The 14,801-nt window shown below is 47.1% G+C and overlaps 2 protein-coding genes across 7 annotated transcripts in view; both read right to left on the reverse strand.

The window, feature by feature from the left end:
• Positions 1-80: 80 nt before the first annotated feature.
• On the reverse strand, positions 81-5,820 carry DLX1 (distal-less homeobox 1). Its single transcript, XM_053947930.1, has 4 exons — positions 5,751-5,820; positions 1,501-1,878; positions 793-992; positions 81-431 (listed from the first exon to the last, which is right to left on the reverse strand). Exons 2-4 carry the CDS (start codon positions 1,811-1,813, stop codon positions 177-179), a joined length of 768 nt encoding a protein of 255 aa, XP_053803905.1. The 5' UTR covers positions 1,814-1,878; positions 5,751-5,820; the 3' UTR covers positions 81-176.
• Positions 4,855-14,801, reverse strand: part of METAP1D (methionyl aminopeptidase type 1D, mitochondrial) — a 44,454-nt gene continuing 34,507 nt past the window's right edge. For 2 of the 6 annotated variants that reach the window (XM_053947926.1, XM_053947925.1), the window contains 4 exons: positions 7,695-7,792; positions 7,000-7,047; positions 6,039-6,117; positions 5,613-5,905 (listed from right to left, as the gene is read on the reverse strand). In XM_053947926.1, the coding sequence (XP_053803901.1) occupies positions 5,827-5,905; positions 6,039-6,117; positions 7,000-7,047; positions 7,695-7,792 (304 nt within the window). In that variant the 3' untranslated portion in view covers positions 5,613-5,826. Of the gene's footprint in view, positions 5,384-5,612; positions 5,906-6,038; positions 6,118-6,999; positions 7,048-7,694; positions 7,793-9,282; positions 9,330-13,935; positions 13,998-14,801 lie in introns of those variants that run through there. The other 4 variants (XR_008431878.1, XM_053947928.1, XM_053947929.1 and 1 more) reach the window with 4 other exon arrangements.

Raw genomic sequence — 14,801 nt, forward strand, 5'->3', positions numbered from 1 at the left:
TTTCCCCCTCTTTTTTTTTTTCCTTTCCTTTTATTTGACTTCGTTTCTTTCTTTCTTTTTTTTTTTTTTTTGTTTTGTTTTGTTTTGTTGGTTTTTTTTTTTTTTTTTTTTTTTGTAATAATTTTAATTCTTTTTGAGACCGATAGTGCTTGCGTTAGGGGAAAACGTATATATAATCACATCAGTTGCGGCTGCTGCATAGCTTCTTGGTGGGCCGAAGGATACCACGACGTGTAGCTGGGGATGTAGGTGCCCGGGGTCCCCGACGAGGCCTTACCAGAGGCGGAGGTGGTATTCCACACTGGAGGCACGGGTGGCGAGCTGCCCGAGAGAGCCCTGCCGTTGGTCAAGGCGCTGCTCTCCAGGGCGGCCCCTCCTTGCTTCATCAGCTTCTTGAATTTGGAGCGCTTGTTCTGAAACCAAATCTTCACCTGCAAAGGGGAACGGAGCAGGGTTCAACATCCCTCGGTACGGTCCAGCATCCCTCCATCCCTCCCAGGGAACTACGGACCCCCGCACCCGGCGGCCCCCCAGCTTCTCTCCCTCATTCCCCCCGCGACTGCTGTGTTATTTTGTGACGCCAAGCAACCCAGCAGGAGCCCCCTGGGCCCACTCCAGCGGGCTCTGCGGGGGCTTCCACAGCCCCGGGAGCGCCCCGCGGCGGGACGGGTGTCGCCCTGGGCCCCGTTGCCCACGGCTGTGACCCGTGTGCGTTACACGTGTGGTCTCCTACGCAGACAGTGGGGACACGGAGGGGACACGGGAGAGGGGCCGGCTCAATCGGAGCTGTACCTGGGTCTGGGTGAGTCCCAGAGATGCTGCGAGCTCGGCTCTTTCGGGGAGAGCCAGGTACTGAGTCTGTTGGAACCTCCTGTTCAAAGCCTGTAGCTGCAAACTGGAGTAAATAGTCCTGGGTTTGCGGATTTTTTTCCCTTTCCCATTAAAGCGAACTTCCCCTCCTTCTACCACAGTGCTTTTCTCCGATTCGGCCCCTACAAACAACAAACGATGCAGAATAAATAATAATAATAGCAGCAATAGCAATAATAGCAGTAACAGTAATAGCAGCAGCAGCAGCAGTAACAATAACAACAGCAACATCGACAATAACAATAATGAGAATGAAGAAAAGTGAAGCTCGAGTAACGCTAACAAAGGCTCCGGGCGATTATGGCAGCCCAGGCTTCTTCCCAGAAAGTTTGCTATTTTTACAGGCTGCAGTTTAGGTTTAATTACCCTTAATTGCATACATTGTTTATAGCGCTACGCAATAAATAATTACGAAGACTAATACGTGCACATCTGGGTTGGTTTCTTTTCCAGCCAAGCATTGTGTGCTCTGTGTATTGGTCCCCTGTGATTCTCAGCCTCTCTTGACTAATATTTTGTAATTTAATTTAATTTTTTCCCCCGATAGATTTTTTTTTTAATACAACACCCTCCCTCCCGCCTTGCCTTCCCTCCTCCCCTCCCCCCCTCCCCAAAGCCGAGTGCACCTACCTGTCTCCTCTAACCGGGTCTGAGTCAGGCTGGAGCTGTTGGGGTAGGACTGCACTGAACTGATGTAGGGGTTGGTCGAGTGGCTGCTGACCGAGTTCACATAGGGGTAGCCCAGCGGTCGGGAGAAGGACGAAGCTGTGCTGTACGAGCTGTCAGGCTGAGAGTGGCCCGCGGAGTGTAAACAGTGCATGGAATAGTGTCCATGGGACATGGGAGAAGGAGACATTTGCTGGCTGGGCGGCCCAAACTCCATAAAGACAGCCTTCCCTGAGACGGGGCTATTTAGACTCTCTGGCATGGTAGTCATGGTCATTTCTTGTCGCTTGGTCTGTGTGTGTGTTCTCTCTTCAGCTTGCCTTTTTGGGGTCTGTTGTGTTTCTCAGGACAGGAAAGAACCCAATTTAAGCGAAACAGGGTTTTTCACTTTCCATTCATAAGAAAATGGAGTTTGTCTCTTTGAAAAGTCTAAGCATGATGCTGTAGATCTACACAAACTCGCCTAAAAGCTTTGACTCAGCCAAGCTATGAATATTCATGAGACGGCGGAGCTGATTGGTCCGCCGTCTTGCATAATCGCTTTGGATTGGTCCGAGGCGCTCGGGGCTCGCCCGGACCCCGGTGAGCGCGGAGAGCCGGGCTGGCAGCGCCGCGCTTGCCCGAGCGCCGGCGGCGGCCGCACGCCCGCCCCGCTCCCGGCCGGCCCCGGCACGGAGCCGCCCAGGAACCCACTCCCATGGCAGGCCGCCCGCTCCCGCCGCCGGCGACCGAGGGCGCCGATCCAGACTTTGGCGGAAGGCATCGCAACTCCCTCCACCCTTCTCCGCCCCTCGCCGCGAAGGCGGCGCGGAGGGGACAGCAGCCGTTCTCCGCTGGTCCTGGCGGGCTGCAGGGGTTCTTGCAGTTGCCCGCCCCGCTCCGGCAGCCGGCGGCGGGACCCGCGGACAAAGCGAGCGGCCCCCGTCCGCCAGGCCCCGCGCACTCCGCGGGCGCGCAGGGGTTCTCGGCCCCGGTCCGCGGGTCCCAGCGCCGTCCGCACCTCCCGATCGCGCCGCCCGGCTATTGCTGTTTTTGCTTTAAAGGGAAAAAGCGATCCAACCAAACAAAGTCGCCCTGAAAGGGCCCAACAGCGCATTTGAGCTTAAAATTAAAACTTCCGCGTGCGTGAGCGGTAAATGAGGTGGGACTTAGGAGATCCTCCCCAGAAAGCCCACGATGAATCCCAAATTACTTTGCTAGATAATTAGAAAGTGTTGATAATTATTTCTTTCATAATTCTGCGGTGTGACTGTAACAGGAAAATGATCTTGTGAAAGTTCACACGTGCAGATGTATTAGTTACTGATTCATTTGATTAAATGCTAGTCTCAAGTGCTCTGATCCACAGCTGAAGGCGGCCCCATTAGCATAACACTGATGTTTAATTTTCATACGCATAATTAGCCATATATTTAACACTAATAGCAACATGCAGCCTTCCAGCATTAAACAGCCTGGGATTTGATCTGGCCTGGGCTGAACTTTCCCGGTTACACCTAGGCTGTCTAGGGTGCACAGTTATCACTGCACTACGTCTATGTAATCAAGCACATTTTGGCAAAGGGAGAACACCAATAAAAATGAACATTCAAAACAAATCGCAGCGTTGATGTCGTTAGAGGTACTAGCGCCGGCAGCGGGGCTTGGGCACCCCGGGCAGAGCCCGCGTAGTGTTCAGGCTCCTTCGGGCAGCGACGGCCCTTGAAGCAGCCGGCCCCTGACTGTGCAAAGCTGGCACAACCGAGCCCCTCTACTCCCTTTTTTTTTTTTTTTTTTTTCCTTTCATTAGTGGCTCTGTCGGTTTTAATTGCCCGTTTCCTAACGACTCTTTTACCTCCTTTCCCCCTTTCCCCCCGCCCCTTTTTTTTTTTCTCAATGTTTTGTTTTTTTTTTTTTTTTTCTTTGCTTGCAATGCGCGAAGTTCATTCTCGCTAACTCTCCGAGGCTTGGCGCAGAAGGGGCAGTGACGGTGTTTCTGCACGCACACGGTGCCCCCCGGCAGCCAGCTGTGCCCTCCTGGCCATGGAAGTGACCATCCGAGGTGGGTCAGGGAGCTTTACCGGGCAGGGAGCAGGGAGCCCCGGCAGCTCCGGCACCTTCGCCGGCCTCAGCCTGACAACTGCAGAGAGGGGAGGCCGCTCCGCATTCGCCGGGACTGCCGTCTTCTCCGATCGGCCGGACACAGGCAGTCCCGGGGCGAACCACAGCCCCTCCAGCCCCGCCAAAACCTCGCGGACCGGTCGGTGAGGCTCTGCTCGGCCCCGTCCTGCAGAGCAGGGTCCCCCGGCCCTCCGTGAATTGCTGGTCCCGGTCAGCGCGGCTTCGGCAGGCGCGGAGGGGCCGCGGCCACAGGACGTCCTGTCCCCGCGGGAGCGACTGCCGCGTCGGGACTCTCATCGTGCTGGCCCGGCAACACATTCTGCACGATGGGCTTGTGCGAAGCGCTGGCTGTCCCCGAACAGTCGAGACATCGCTTCAGTCTCGCTCGTAATTAGGATTACAAAGGTGCGCTATCAATGCCTCCGCCTGGCCGCCAGCGCTCCGCAGGGGCCGGTAGAACTCGCAGTCCCACCAGAGTTACCGGCGGGACTTCAGAGCGCAGTGATTACCAGGAGCTGCCGGCAAGTCCCCCTGCTCCCGGCTGCCCCGTTCCCACCCCATGCCACGCCGCGGTAAGAGCAGGATAGGAGGCCAAGGGCAGGATGGTGAGAAACTTGGCACCTGCGGTGGTATCCACGGGCTCCCGGCGTGGCCAAAATCCACGGGAGGCACCTCTGGTGGGCCTCCGGGACGTGCCGGACACTCAGCTGCCCCCAGTGCCCCTCAGAGGGGGCAGCGCGGCTGGGCGATGGAACGTAAGGGAACAAAATACATGTCCTCCAGGCAATGCCGAATGTCCTTCGCACTGTTAATCTCTGCCTATTTGTAAACTTGGCTGCACCGTTTGTTTTGCAGGTTTTATGGCCTTCCAAGCTCCTCTTGGGGAGGATGAAGCTGAGTGGCTGCCCCGCGGTGTTAGCCGTATTCAGGGAGGGGGGTCCCCGCTTTTTGAAAAGCTGCTCTTAGAAACTATTAGAGCTGAGAGCTCACTGTACTTGAATGAAAACAAACAGCAGAGTAAAGCTGTAAAAAAGCAGCTTACTTCTGTCCAGGACCACTGAGGGAACCAGTGCTGAGCCACTCTGGTTGCCTGAATGTGCAACTGGCCGGCCCTCAGCATGCAACCCCATCTACCTGCAATGAGGGCCAAGTTATTTGTACCAAACAGCACCACTGTTGCCATGAGCCTGGGGAACTTCTGGAAGTCCTTTAATTATCTCCAAGGCTACCCCACATTTCACAGGCCCAGGTCCTGCTCTGGTAGCCCCCAGATATCAACCCCAGACTTGTTTGGTCCCACAGGGTGGTCAGCAACTGGCTAAATTGCAAATCAACCCCCACACGCCTGGCAGGCCCAGGACAGGACTGCAGAGAGCACAGGGCCAAGTGAGACCGCAGCTCATGAGGTCCATCGGTTCCAAACTCTGGGCAGGAGTCAGGACTCATCTTCCAGACTGCAAACTCCTCTGCCTCCATAAAATGCTTAAAATGTAGAGTTAAGTGTGTCTCCCTTAACTAACATGGGCACCACAGAGCAGTGATTACCCCAAACTGGCTAATTTTTCAAGCAGGGCAATTATTGATCCCTGGAGAGGCGTGCTTTGCATCTCATTTTTAATCACTTTTTGTGCTGTGTAAAAAGAGGCAAGAAGCAGGGGATTGCTGCTGGGAATGATGCTGGGAAGAGTCTGCTCCCTCTGCCTGACACTCTCAGGAATTTTTTTTCCATCCCAGTAGAAGTTACAGCCTGGAAAACAGCACTGTGTTAATCGCAATGAAGACAAATTGACTCCATACCCCAGCTATAAAGGGAAAATGCTATGTTTCTCTGTCCTCTCAACTGCTTAAAGACTGTATCATCTGATATCTATTTGCCCCACATAGGATTTGGAAGAGAGGGGCGCCACTTTCTGCCCCTAACCCCAAATAACCCAAACCCTTTGCCACTTGCAGACTGTGCTTGGCTGCTCCAAGGGTCACAAAAAAGCTAAAGACTTTTATTAAATACTCACCAGGTAATACACAGAAAGAACTATGTCCAGAGCCAACCCCTCAAATTGCTTTTTCTGTCCCCTGGAGTGACTTATGCAACAGCCATTCCCTTCAGAAATTACCGAAACCTCTTCTTTGTCCCAAGTGAAACTTGAAATCCCAGAAGTACAGCAAGTCTCTCCACTCCTTGCTCCATCTTTAGGCTTCTTCCACCAGTTTAGTGAGGATTTCTGCTCCCTCTGAGGTAATCACCAGGGTATGTTCAAATTGTGCCGATCTGAAATTCACATTTAGCAGTTATGAGGGGGAAAACACATTCACCATGCCTGGAAACTCATCTCTTTGGGTTTTTGGGGCTGTCAGTGATGAGTTCCATGTCTTAGGAAATACCAAAAAATAAAATCAGGCACCTTTTATTGTCTACAGAAATTGCAGTCCATTTGTCCTCCAGAATCTTAAATTCGGGGGATCCTTCCATTATTATTGGCTCTGCAGCAAGAAAAACAAAATGTATTCTAAAGTTAGTTGCAGTCCTGTGTAGATTGTGAAACAATCAAGAACAGGGGGCTATCTCAGCAGGTAGCTCCTCTTCCACACAGGTCCCATCTCCCTGAGCTGGCATTCTCTTGACACACTAAAATGTGAACTAAAAAGGAAGACAAAATAGCAAGGTAGGAAGTTGTCCAGTCCTCTTTTGTAAAAACATGGAATTTTAATCAAGCTTTAATTAAGACCATGTGGATAATAACCAAAGCACCAACCACATTTATAAACAACAGATAGTTTTAAATATTTGAATGTTTTAAAGAGCCTTAAAATGTTCATTAAATCAGCAAAACAACAATTTTCTTATTTCCTTCTAATTGCCATGCCATTTAGCCACACAGTGAGAACGAAGGCTTTTCCCCCAGCAGTTCTCCACGACTGGAAGTGAGCACGATCAGTCTGTGGGGCGAGGCTCCGGCTGGTTACGGCCGCCGCAGTCCCCAAACCCAACAGCAGCTCTGGAAGGCAGTGAATGACTAAGTGCCACCAGGCTGCTCGGCTTCAGGGACACGATCGCATCGTTCTCACCCTCCTCAAATCAAGTGTGCTGGCAGAGTCTCTGCCTTGCCAAAAATAGGAGTCAAATATTAGAAAAAATTATAATTAACATTTCATTATTTAAATCTTGTAATTTGAAAATAATTTCATCCAAATAGTTTCTGATGCATATTTAAAATGATATTTTAATCTATTTCCTAAGAGGTCAATCTCACTGACATCCCCCTGTCTACATGACTATTTCTATATCCCAATAAAGAAATGTTACAGATCTGGGATGCTCCGTGTGTGCTTCTTAACAGAAAACCATACCAGAGAGTTACTAACCTATTGTGAACGCCATTCCCTCTTCCATTAATAAATCACTGTCATTGGCTACAAAAGAAAAAAAAAAAAAAAACCTCGTTTATGCATCTTGGGTCCTTTTTTTTTTTTTTTTTTTATTTTTTTCTTCTTTTAAGAGAACGCAACCAAGCCCTTTGTTTAAACCCCTTCTTAGCTCGCAGGTACTGTGCATCCGAGCCCCGTTATGAGCCGGAGAACCCGCCGAAAGCGATCCCACTCCGGCCGCAGCGAGACCACCCCGATGGCGGCTCCGCTCAGGCGGGGAGCTTTAACGTTTTAGCAGAGATTTTTCTTTGCCCCGTGACAAACTTTCCCGGCGTGGCTCGGCGCGGGCGGGATGCGGAGGCGCGGGACACGGCGGCTGCCGCCCGGAGCGGGCGGGGGAGGCGGTGCGCGGCGCTCAGCTGCCCCGGCAACTCCGTTAACGAGCGACTTGTCCTCATAAATACCCACGCGACCCTCAGAAAAAGAGCCCGGGGATGCCCCCCAGCGTTTTGACTCTCCCTACCGGCAATCCCCCCGCCGGGCCGGCAGCGTGCGTGGGGGTGTGTATGCGTGTGTGTGGGGCTCTGCTCGCTTTACCGGCCTCCCTCTCCCCCTCCCCGGAGCCCTCTCATCGCCCGGGCGGAGCGGAGCGGCGCGGGGGAAGACGGGCCCGGAGGGCGGGGGCCACTTACCGTGGTGCCACACCTCGGGGTGCCCGTGAAAGTACGACCCGATGCCGTGGCCGACGAAGAAGGGGCAGACCTGGAAGCCACCCTGCCATGCCAAGGAGCTGCGGGGGCAAAGAAGACTTGTCAGGGTGCGTGCCCCCATCACCAGCCCCGCTAGACGGCCCCAGCCCCTGCTACCGCGTAGCAAGAGACACTGGATCACCACTTTGCCACCGTTCCGAAAGACAGCCATCGAAGCGAGCACGGCTGAGCCATTGTTAGGTTTCAGAGTTAACATGCCCGCCAACAGAGGCTGGTAGTTCCCGTGCCAGCCCTGCTAAGTAAAAAGGCAGTGTGTTGCCTCCTTGCTTGATGGCGGGTAACCTTTTCCACAAGCACACTGAGAACTCGTTTTAAGATGGCACAGCTGAAGTTGCCAAGTCGGGCAGCCAAGGCCCCAGCACAGTACCAATCACAGCCTCTACCGAGTTCTCTGTAAGTGCAGAGTCTGTGCTGGGCTGCATACCCAGGGGCCTGCACTGCGTTTCCTGCAGGAGAAGAGGCTCCTGCTGCCAACAGGGAGAGTAAGGGCCTTACTACTTCGCTTTCATAATACTTCAAACATTTAGTATAAAAACATATTGAAAGTTCAACAAATAGATGTATGCTAAATAACAACATATTTCTAATGAATCTGTTGCCAGAGAGGCAAAACCAAATCATAACAATTACAGTATTTCAGTTCTGCCTGAGAGATCTGTCCTGCCTTTCACAGCCTGCCTCAGGGAGAAGCATCTCTGAGAACTGCCTGCAGGACCATGGCTAAGCACAGATCCCTACCTATGGTAGGAACACAAATTCCTATCCCAAAACTGGAGGACCTGGAGATACATGGGATATCCTCTGGCTGCTGGCCCACGCCATGTCTGCAGGCTTCACTTTCAGGGTCTCCCTGTACTCAAGCAGTGGTGGAAGCAGTGGTGGACACAGTGATTTGAGGCAGCTCAGCCAGGAGGCCTGCCCGTATCCAGGAAAAAGCAGAGATTCACAAAGATCTGGAGATGGATTAGAAGTGACAAGAAAGTTACCCCTGTCCCTGCATATTACCCCCATCCTAGTTCCAAAATCAAACAGGAGCAAGACAGGAACCCACTTAGCCTGAAGAGATTTTGCCTATAACATTAAAAGCTTAATTTGTCCTTTGAATGAAGATAGGCACTGAAGAACTTCAGGTTTGTCTGTATTTACATCTTTGGAAATGCTCTCTCACAGTTTCACTAAAGGTGGAAAGCTGAAAAAGTTAGAAAACTCAACTAAAGGTAAAGCTGTTGCAGAAATTAAAGCCTGTTAATCCCCATGGGGTAGCTTTCATTCAGGTGCAAAGTGGCCTCAGCTTGCTGTACAAAGTAATCACCTTTGCACACCAGGCTCCACAGACTCTGCAGTGCTGGCTCCAGTGCCCATGGGTCATCGTCCCAGAATTTAATGCCACTCAATTGAGGGGCATGCTGCTCCACCACAGTTAAATGGCAATGAGAGAGTAGAGTTGGTTAATGCTGCAGTGTTCAGACCTTAGAACATGTTTTAACAGGATTCGTATATTAACTTTTACCTTTTTATTGATCTGATAAAAAGACTCATCACATCTCTTCATTAGCTCTGGAGAAGAATAGAAATTTCAGATATTTCAGATTTAGCTACCCCCAAACTCTAAAGTACTAGCAAAGAGGATTACCAATAAAGCTAGAAATTGGGGCTTAATTTGTTTGCACTCAAAGTCCAGGTTTTATAAATAATTTATATATACATAAACTTTATACATCAATTATTTTGAAAAAAAAATCATGACAGATTATGCAATGAGAAGTCCTACTAGAGATGGAAAATACTTTCTCCCCTGCCTTTCTATCATCTTCCCCATATCTGGGTCAGAGGCTTGGCCTGCTGGCTATGATGCTGCTGAAGGTCAAGCAAGAAGTACAGGGAATGGCGATGAGTTAGAAAGCCAGATTTCTCAGAAACAAAATCCAAGATCTCCAGTGACCAAGCCCAGAGCAATGAAGATGACGATTCCCATATGAGTGAAGTGATTCTCTGAAGAGAGGTGGGAGAAGCCATTCATGCAACATGTGATAAGGTTTTCTTTCATCTTCTTCTGCCAGTCTTTTTGCAAAATCATAAACAATCACACTAACGATGTTCAGCTTTGCTGATGTCCTTACATGGTATCCCTGACCACTGACAGGGCATGGTCATTTTTTGTATTACTACAGGATTTTTTCTTCCAGAAAAATCCATGTTCTGTAGCAAAACAGAAATAGTTTCTCTCTGTGCATCAATTCTTTTGAGCACCATGGCCACATATTTTCCAGTGTGCAGGGGAAGCTCCAGTCTCAGCATTCAGCTGCTGCCAAGGAGGGTGGCAGTAGCAGCAGGAGCTGTGTGTTGGGCACCAAGAGCACAAGCACCGGAGCACACAGAAGGGCAGTGTTACAACAGTATCCTGTCCTCATGCAGTCAAAGAAGTGGTTCATATGCATCTCAAGGGTGAATTCTACCACTTTCTTACCAAACAGCTTGAAAACAACTCTGTTAGCATCAGTACTTCAGTGGTTACTGTCTGTGATCAAAAGAGGGGATTCTGGAGCTCACAGGGCTTTGACATCTACACTGACAAACACTGTGCTCCTCTTTCTTCCCTCTTGTTTATATACAGAGCCTTGGTATCCTCCATATAAAATGTAACACGGTCAACAGACCTGAAGTGACACACAGAAAATAAGCTGCAGGTATGAAATTCAGCCATTTTCAATCTGGTTTTACTATTTGCATGCGCTTCAGAAGGTCCTATGAGGCGTTTCCCTCCACAACTACTAGTTTTACTTTAGAGTATTTAATAAATCCTAGTGAGCTCTTACATCCTTGTGGAGTTACAGTAAAATATCCAGCTCTCATAACAAAATGAAGCTGCTAATCCTAGCTACAACTTGCAAAGGTAATCCTGTAAATGTACATGTTGGCTATTGAGACAGCTCTGAAAAGAGTCAATTAAACTCATGGTCTTGGTTAGCCTCTCCAGTCTCCAGAATTCCCAGGCTGTGGAATCTGATTAAAAAATCAAGATGCCAGGGAGTGGAGCATTTTTGCACACATTTACCATCTGTTGCTGACAACAGCTCAACATTTTGGTCCCACTGTCTCACTGCCCAGCTCAGGACCTGTCAGTAGTGGCCTTTCTTTGCAGCTTTCCCATAAGACGATCTTACAAGATTGCAGCCCCAACTTCATCAGATGCGTCTTGTAAATAGGCAGGCTAAGCTTAGACAGCTGGAGGAGCCCTGATTGCAAGTAGGAAAGCAGTGAAAGCTGGAGGCAGAGGTGGGCATGGCTGAGCTGGGCTGCCTGGCATCTGCTGTGGGAAAGGATGTGCCAGTCTGCCAATTCCCCTTGGATAGGGTACATTCCAGCAAATCATTTCCAGAGAAAATGCTGGGGCATCAGAGGTACACCTCACAAGACAGCATCAAGAGAAAAAGAAGGTTCTTCAGAATAATCACTGTTAAAAATACCCATTGACAACATTTATTATCACACATATTGGTCTTCATTGCATATTTGGGCAGACGTGAATTGGGCAGGATTAAAAGCATAATTATTTAGTAAGCCCAGTACTTGATTTTATGTTTTGCTGCCATGTGTTCTAGCCCAGTGGCTGCAGAGTCAGGAGCAGCTGCAGTGCTGCTTTTCTTTTGCTGATGCAAAGCCAGGCCAAGTGTCTGGCATTGGCATGGATCGGCGTGACCCAGCTGGTAAAGGAACATCACTGAGGGCCAAGTCCTCACAAAGCCATTGTCAGAGCCTGTCGTATGGTGGCGTCCCGCTTCAGAGAGTGGAGACAGGAGAGATAGGTGTCAGTTGCCATCTGAGCATCCTCCTCCCATGTTGCCAGACAACAGCTAATTCTCTGAAAGGAGGGATAAGCGTGGAGACATGCACTGCTGTCCTGACAGCAGCCTAACAGGGAAATTGCCACAAAGGAGGAGGAACAGGCAGGACTGACTCTCTAGAAAGCCTTCCTCGATACTCAAGCTTCCCCTCAAAGGAGCTCTTGGGTGATAAATTCCTCCTGTTAAGCTGAAAAGCAGGTTGAAAGAATTTCCTTAGGGAGCTGTCCTGTGCAGATACCCTCTAGGTGCACCAAGAGGAGCATTTTGTTTTTTTTTTTTTTTTAAACAAATTCTGACACTTTTTCCTCAGGATAGGTCTGGTCTAGTATTCTTAGCACTCACTCAAGAGAAAAAAAGTAAAACAATCCAATTTTCAGCATTGATAGCTACTGCTTTTCTCGGCTCTGTGGTGGCACAAAGGAAGAAAGAATTTGACTGATTGGACAGGATGGCACAGACTGCTTTGCTGCCAAGGATAAGCATCCTGGTGAACTGATCTTCAGCCAGGGATGCTTCTCCCACAGTGCCAGATTCTCTTACTAGGGATGAAACCTTATCCAAAACAGTCCTGCAGAGCAGCATGACATGAATGGCTGAAGTTGTTAAACAAATTTGAATACACTTCTTGGCAGTGAATATACTTGAGAAACACTGAAACTGGTAACAGTCCCATGATAATTGTGTTCTTATGTAGGGATCTGATTTTTTTTTTAATTAGAAGTAATCGTGTTTGTCTTAGCTATATTAGTAGCAAAATGGCCACTGAATGGCATACTTGTTATTTTTTTTAAATATTGAAACCAGACTCATCTTAAACTCTATTTATTTGTGATTAAATAGACCTATTTTGAATAGTACCATAGTATCTAATTTGAGAAATTACAAAATTCTACAGGGAAAATATTAAACTGTTTTTTTTTTCCTGAAATAGTAATCCTAGACTGAGGGAATGCGCAAGTTCAGGGATTCCCTATAATGACAATAAATGTTGAGGTATAATTAGTAATATTTTTGAAAGCCAACAATTGTTTTTTGAAAGAAAGGTACATTTTAGTTTCAAACTGGAACACAAATTACTGTATTTTTCTTACAATAGTGCTGAACTTTTATTTGAGGTTCTCTGTTTCTGAAAGCAGACATGATGGATTGAAATAAAAGATAATTTATTGCAATGCTTACTTTCAAGTGCAGAGAGAAGCAGTGTAATTGTAATTTACAGTAGCTGTCAAGGAAAATCTATCACAGATGACATTAAAATGACTTATTTTGCCTGAGCCACTTATTGTTTAAATGTGCATAATCTGATAGAAACAGATTTTTTTAAAAATCTGCTTTATATTGTTCTAAATTAATATCAAAACATATACTTACTAGTTAAACATTTAAAACCATTTATTAATACTTTCATCACTACTATTTTTTTGGTAGGAGTTGAAATTTGGTTTATTTAACGACATCACTTTTAAGTTCTTTAGCTCTCTACACTCATAACACTTTCACGCACTTAGACTCACTGTCTAAAAAAGCAGATTTCAAACTAGATACATTTTTGTCTGAAAATGTCAGAAATGGTAGAAGAAAATGGACCATAGGGACCAATTCCACTTACACTGGAACTGACCACTAGTTTTGATATGTCTTCCAGTAGAAAGAGGTTAGCAAAGACCCAAATTTTTCTAAGCAAAGTAACTCACGAATCCATGCAATCTTTTACTTGCGACTTGTAGCCGATGGAAGAACGAACTGCCATCAATGAAATACTCAGTGTCAGCTACTGAGCTTCCATGACAAAGACTCTGTTAGAATATTGACTGCAAACTTACTCCAAGATATAATTATTCTGATACCTACTGTAGAAAGGAAATATTCTCATTATTTGTGCAAAAGATGCATTCTGGATATGACTGGAGCACCTTTACAGAAAAACTGATGACAGAAACCTAGATACATTTCCATTCTGATGGAATTGTTTTCAGCTTGTAGGTGCTTGTTCCCAGGCATTTATAATATCTAACTCTTGTGAAACTTGAGATTTTGATATATATATATATATTATATGTCTGTCTGTAAGCAAATGTCAAATGACAAATAACCTGAAACACACAGCTTCACCAAGCCAAGGTGAGCCTTCAGCAGAGGGAGTGTTAAAGTAGTTCTAAACAAATCAGCACATTAACATCGTCAACACGATAAAATCTTGAGAAATAAAGTTAATGACCTGCTATTTCATATGCAGTTTTGAATAGCTACTAGCTTCAATTAATCTGCTTTGCAAAGGGGACACTGACTATATATTTACATTTTGCAAGGAAACTGACCTCTGTAACAACACAGCAAAAATCCAATGTCACATTCAACTCTGTTCTTTTTCTTCTTCTTCCTTTTTTTTTTTTAAAAAAAAAAAAAAAAAACCAGCTAGAATTAATGTAGTGAATCTGTAATGAAATGCATTATCCTGCATGGAGATTTATCAGATTTTCCAACTGAATGCCATGCTTTGCTAGCACTAGCTGGAGTTCACCTGCATGTTGGTGTGGCGTGTGGCTCTTTTTTGTAAAGAGTTAAGTTGAACACAAAAAAAGGGAACAAAGGTCAGCACCCAGCCGCCACTTGAATGTGAGATTTTTCTTTTTATTCCCCTTGATGTATACTAGGCTCTGTGTTATTAGTCTTAATGATGGAAAATTGTAGTGTTGATACAAATCTTTTTTTCAAAGTAGTAGGCGGGAGCTCCATTTGTTAGTAAGTTTTTTTGTGACTAAAAGCCATGGACAGTACATTTATGTAGCAGTAAAAGGCCTAGATGCTCTTTCCATAGCAGAGCTAATTATTCCTACTGTGACCTTACTGATCTAGCCTGTTCCTAGTACATCTCATCTGCACGCCTGTTCCTCTGTGTAGATGGTGTCAGAGAATATGAAAAACCCTATAATGAAACCATTTTCATGATGGAGAAAGGCTACTGGAGTTGCACTTGCTACAAAGAGGCTCAATTATATGAGTAATTGTGATAATTTTCTACATTCATAGCCTTCAATGGGGAAAAAAGAATGAGAGCCACAAAAGAAAATTACTTTAACAAGAAAGTACAGAGAGTAAAAATGGAAGAAGAGACAAAAAGGGGGAAAAAATAACCAGAAAAAAAAAGTTGAAAAAATAGATCTGGAGGGAGGAATAGCAAGAC

This window comes from Vidua chalybeata, chromosome 7 (assembly GCF_026979565.1).
Source record: "Vidua chalybeata isolate OUT-0048 chromosome 7, bVidCha1 merged haplotype, whole genome shotgun sequence".
NCBI lineage: Eukaryota > Metazoa > Chordata > Aves > Passeriformes > Viduidae > Vidua > Vidua chalybeata.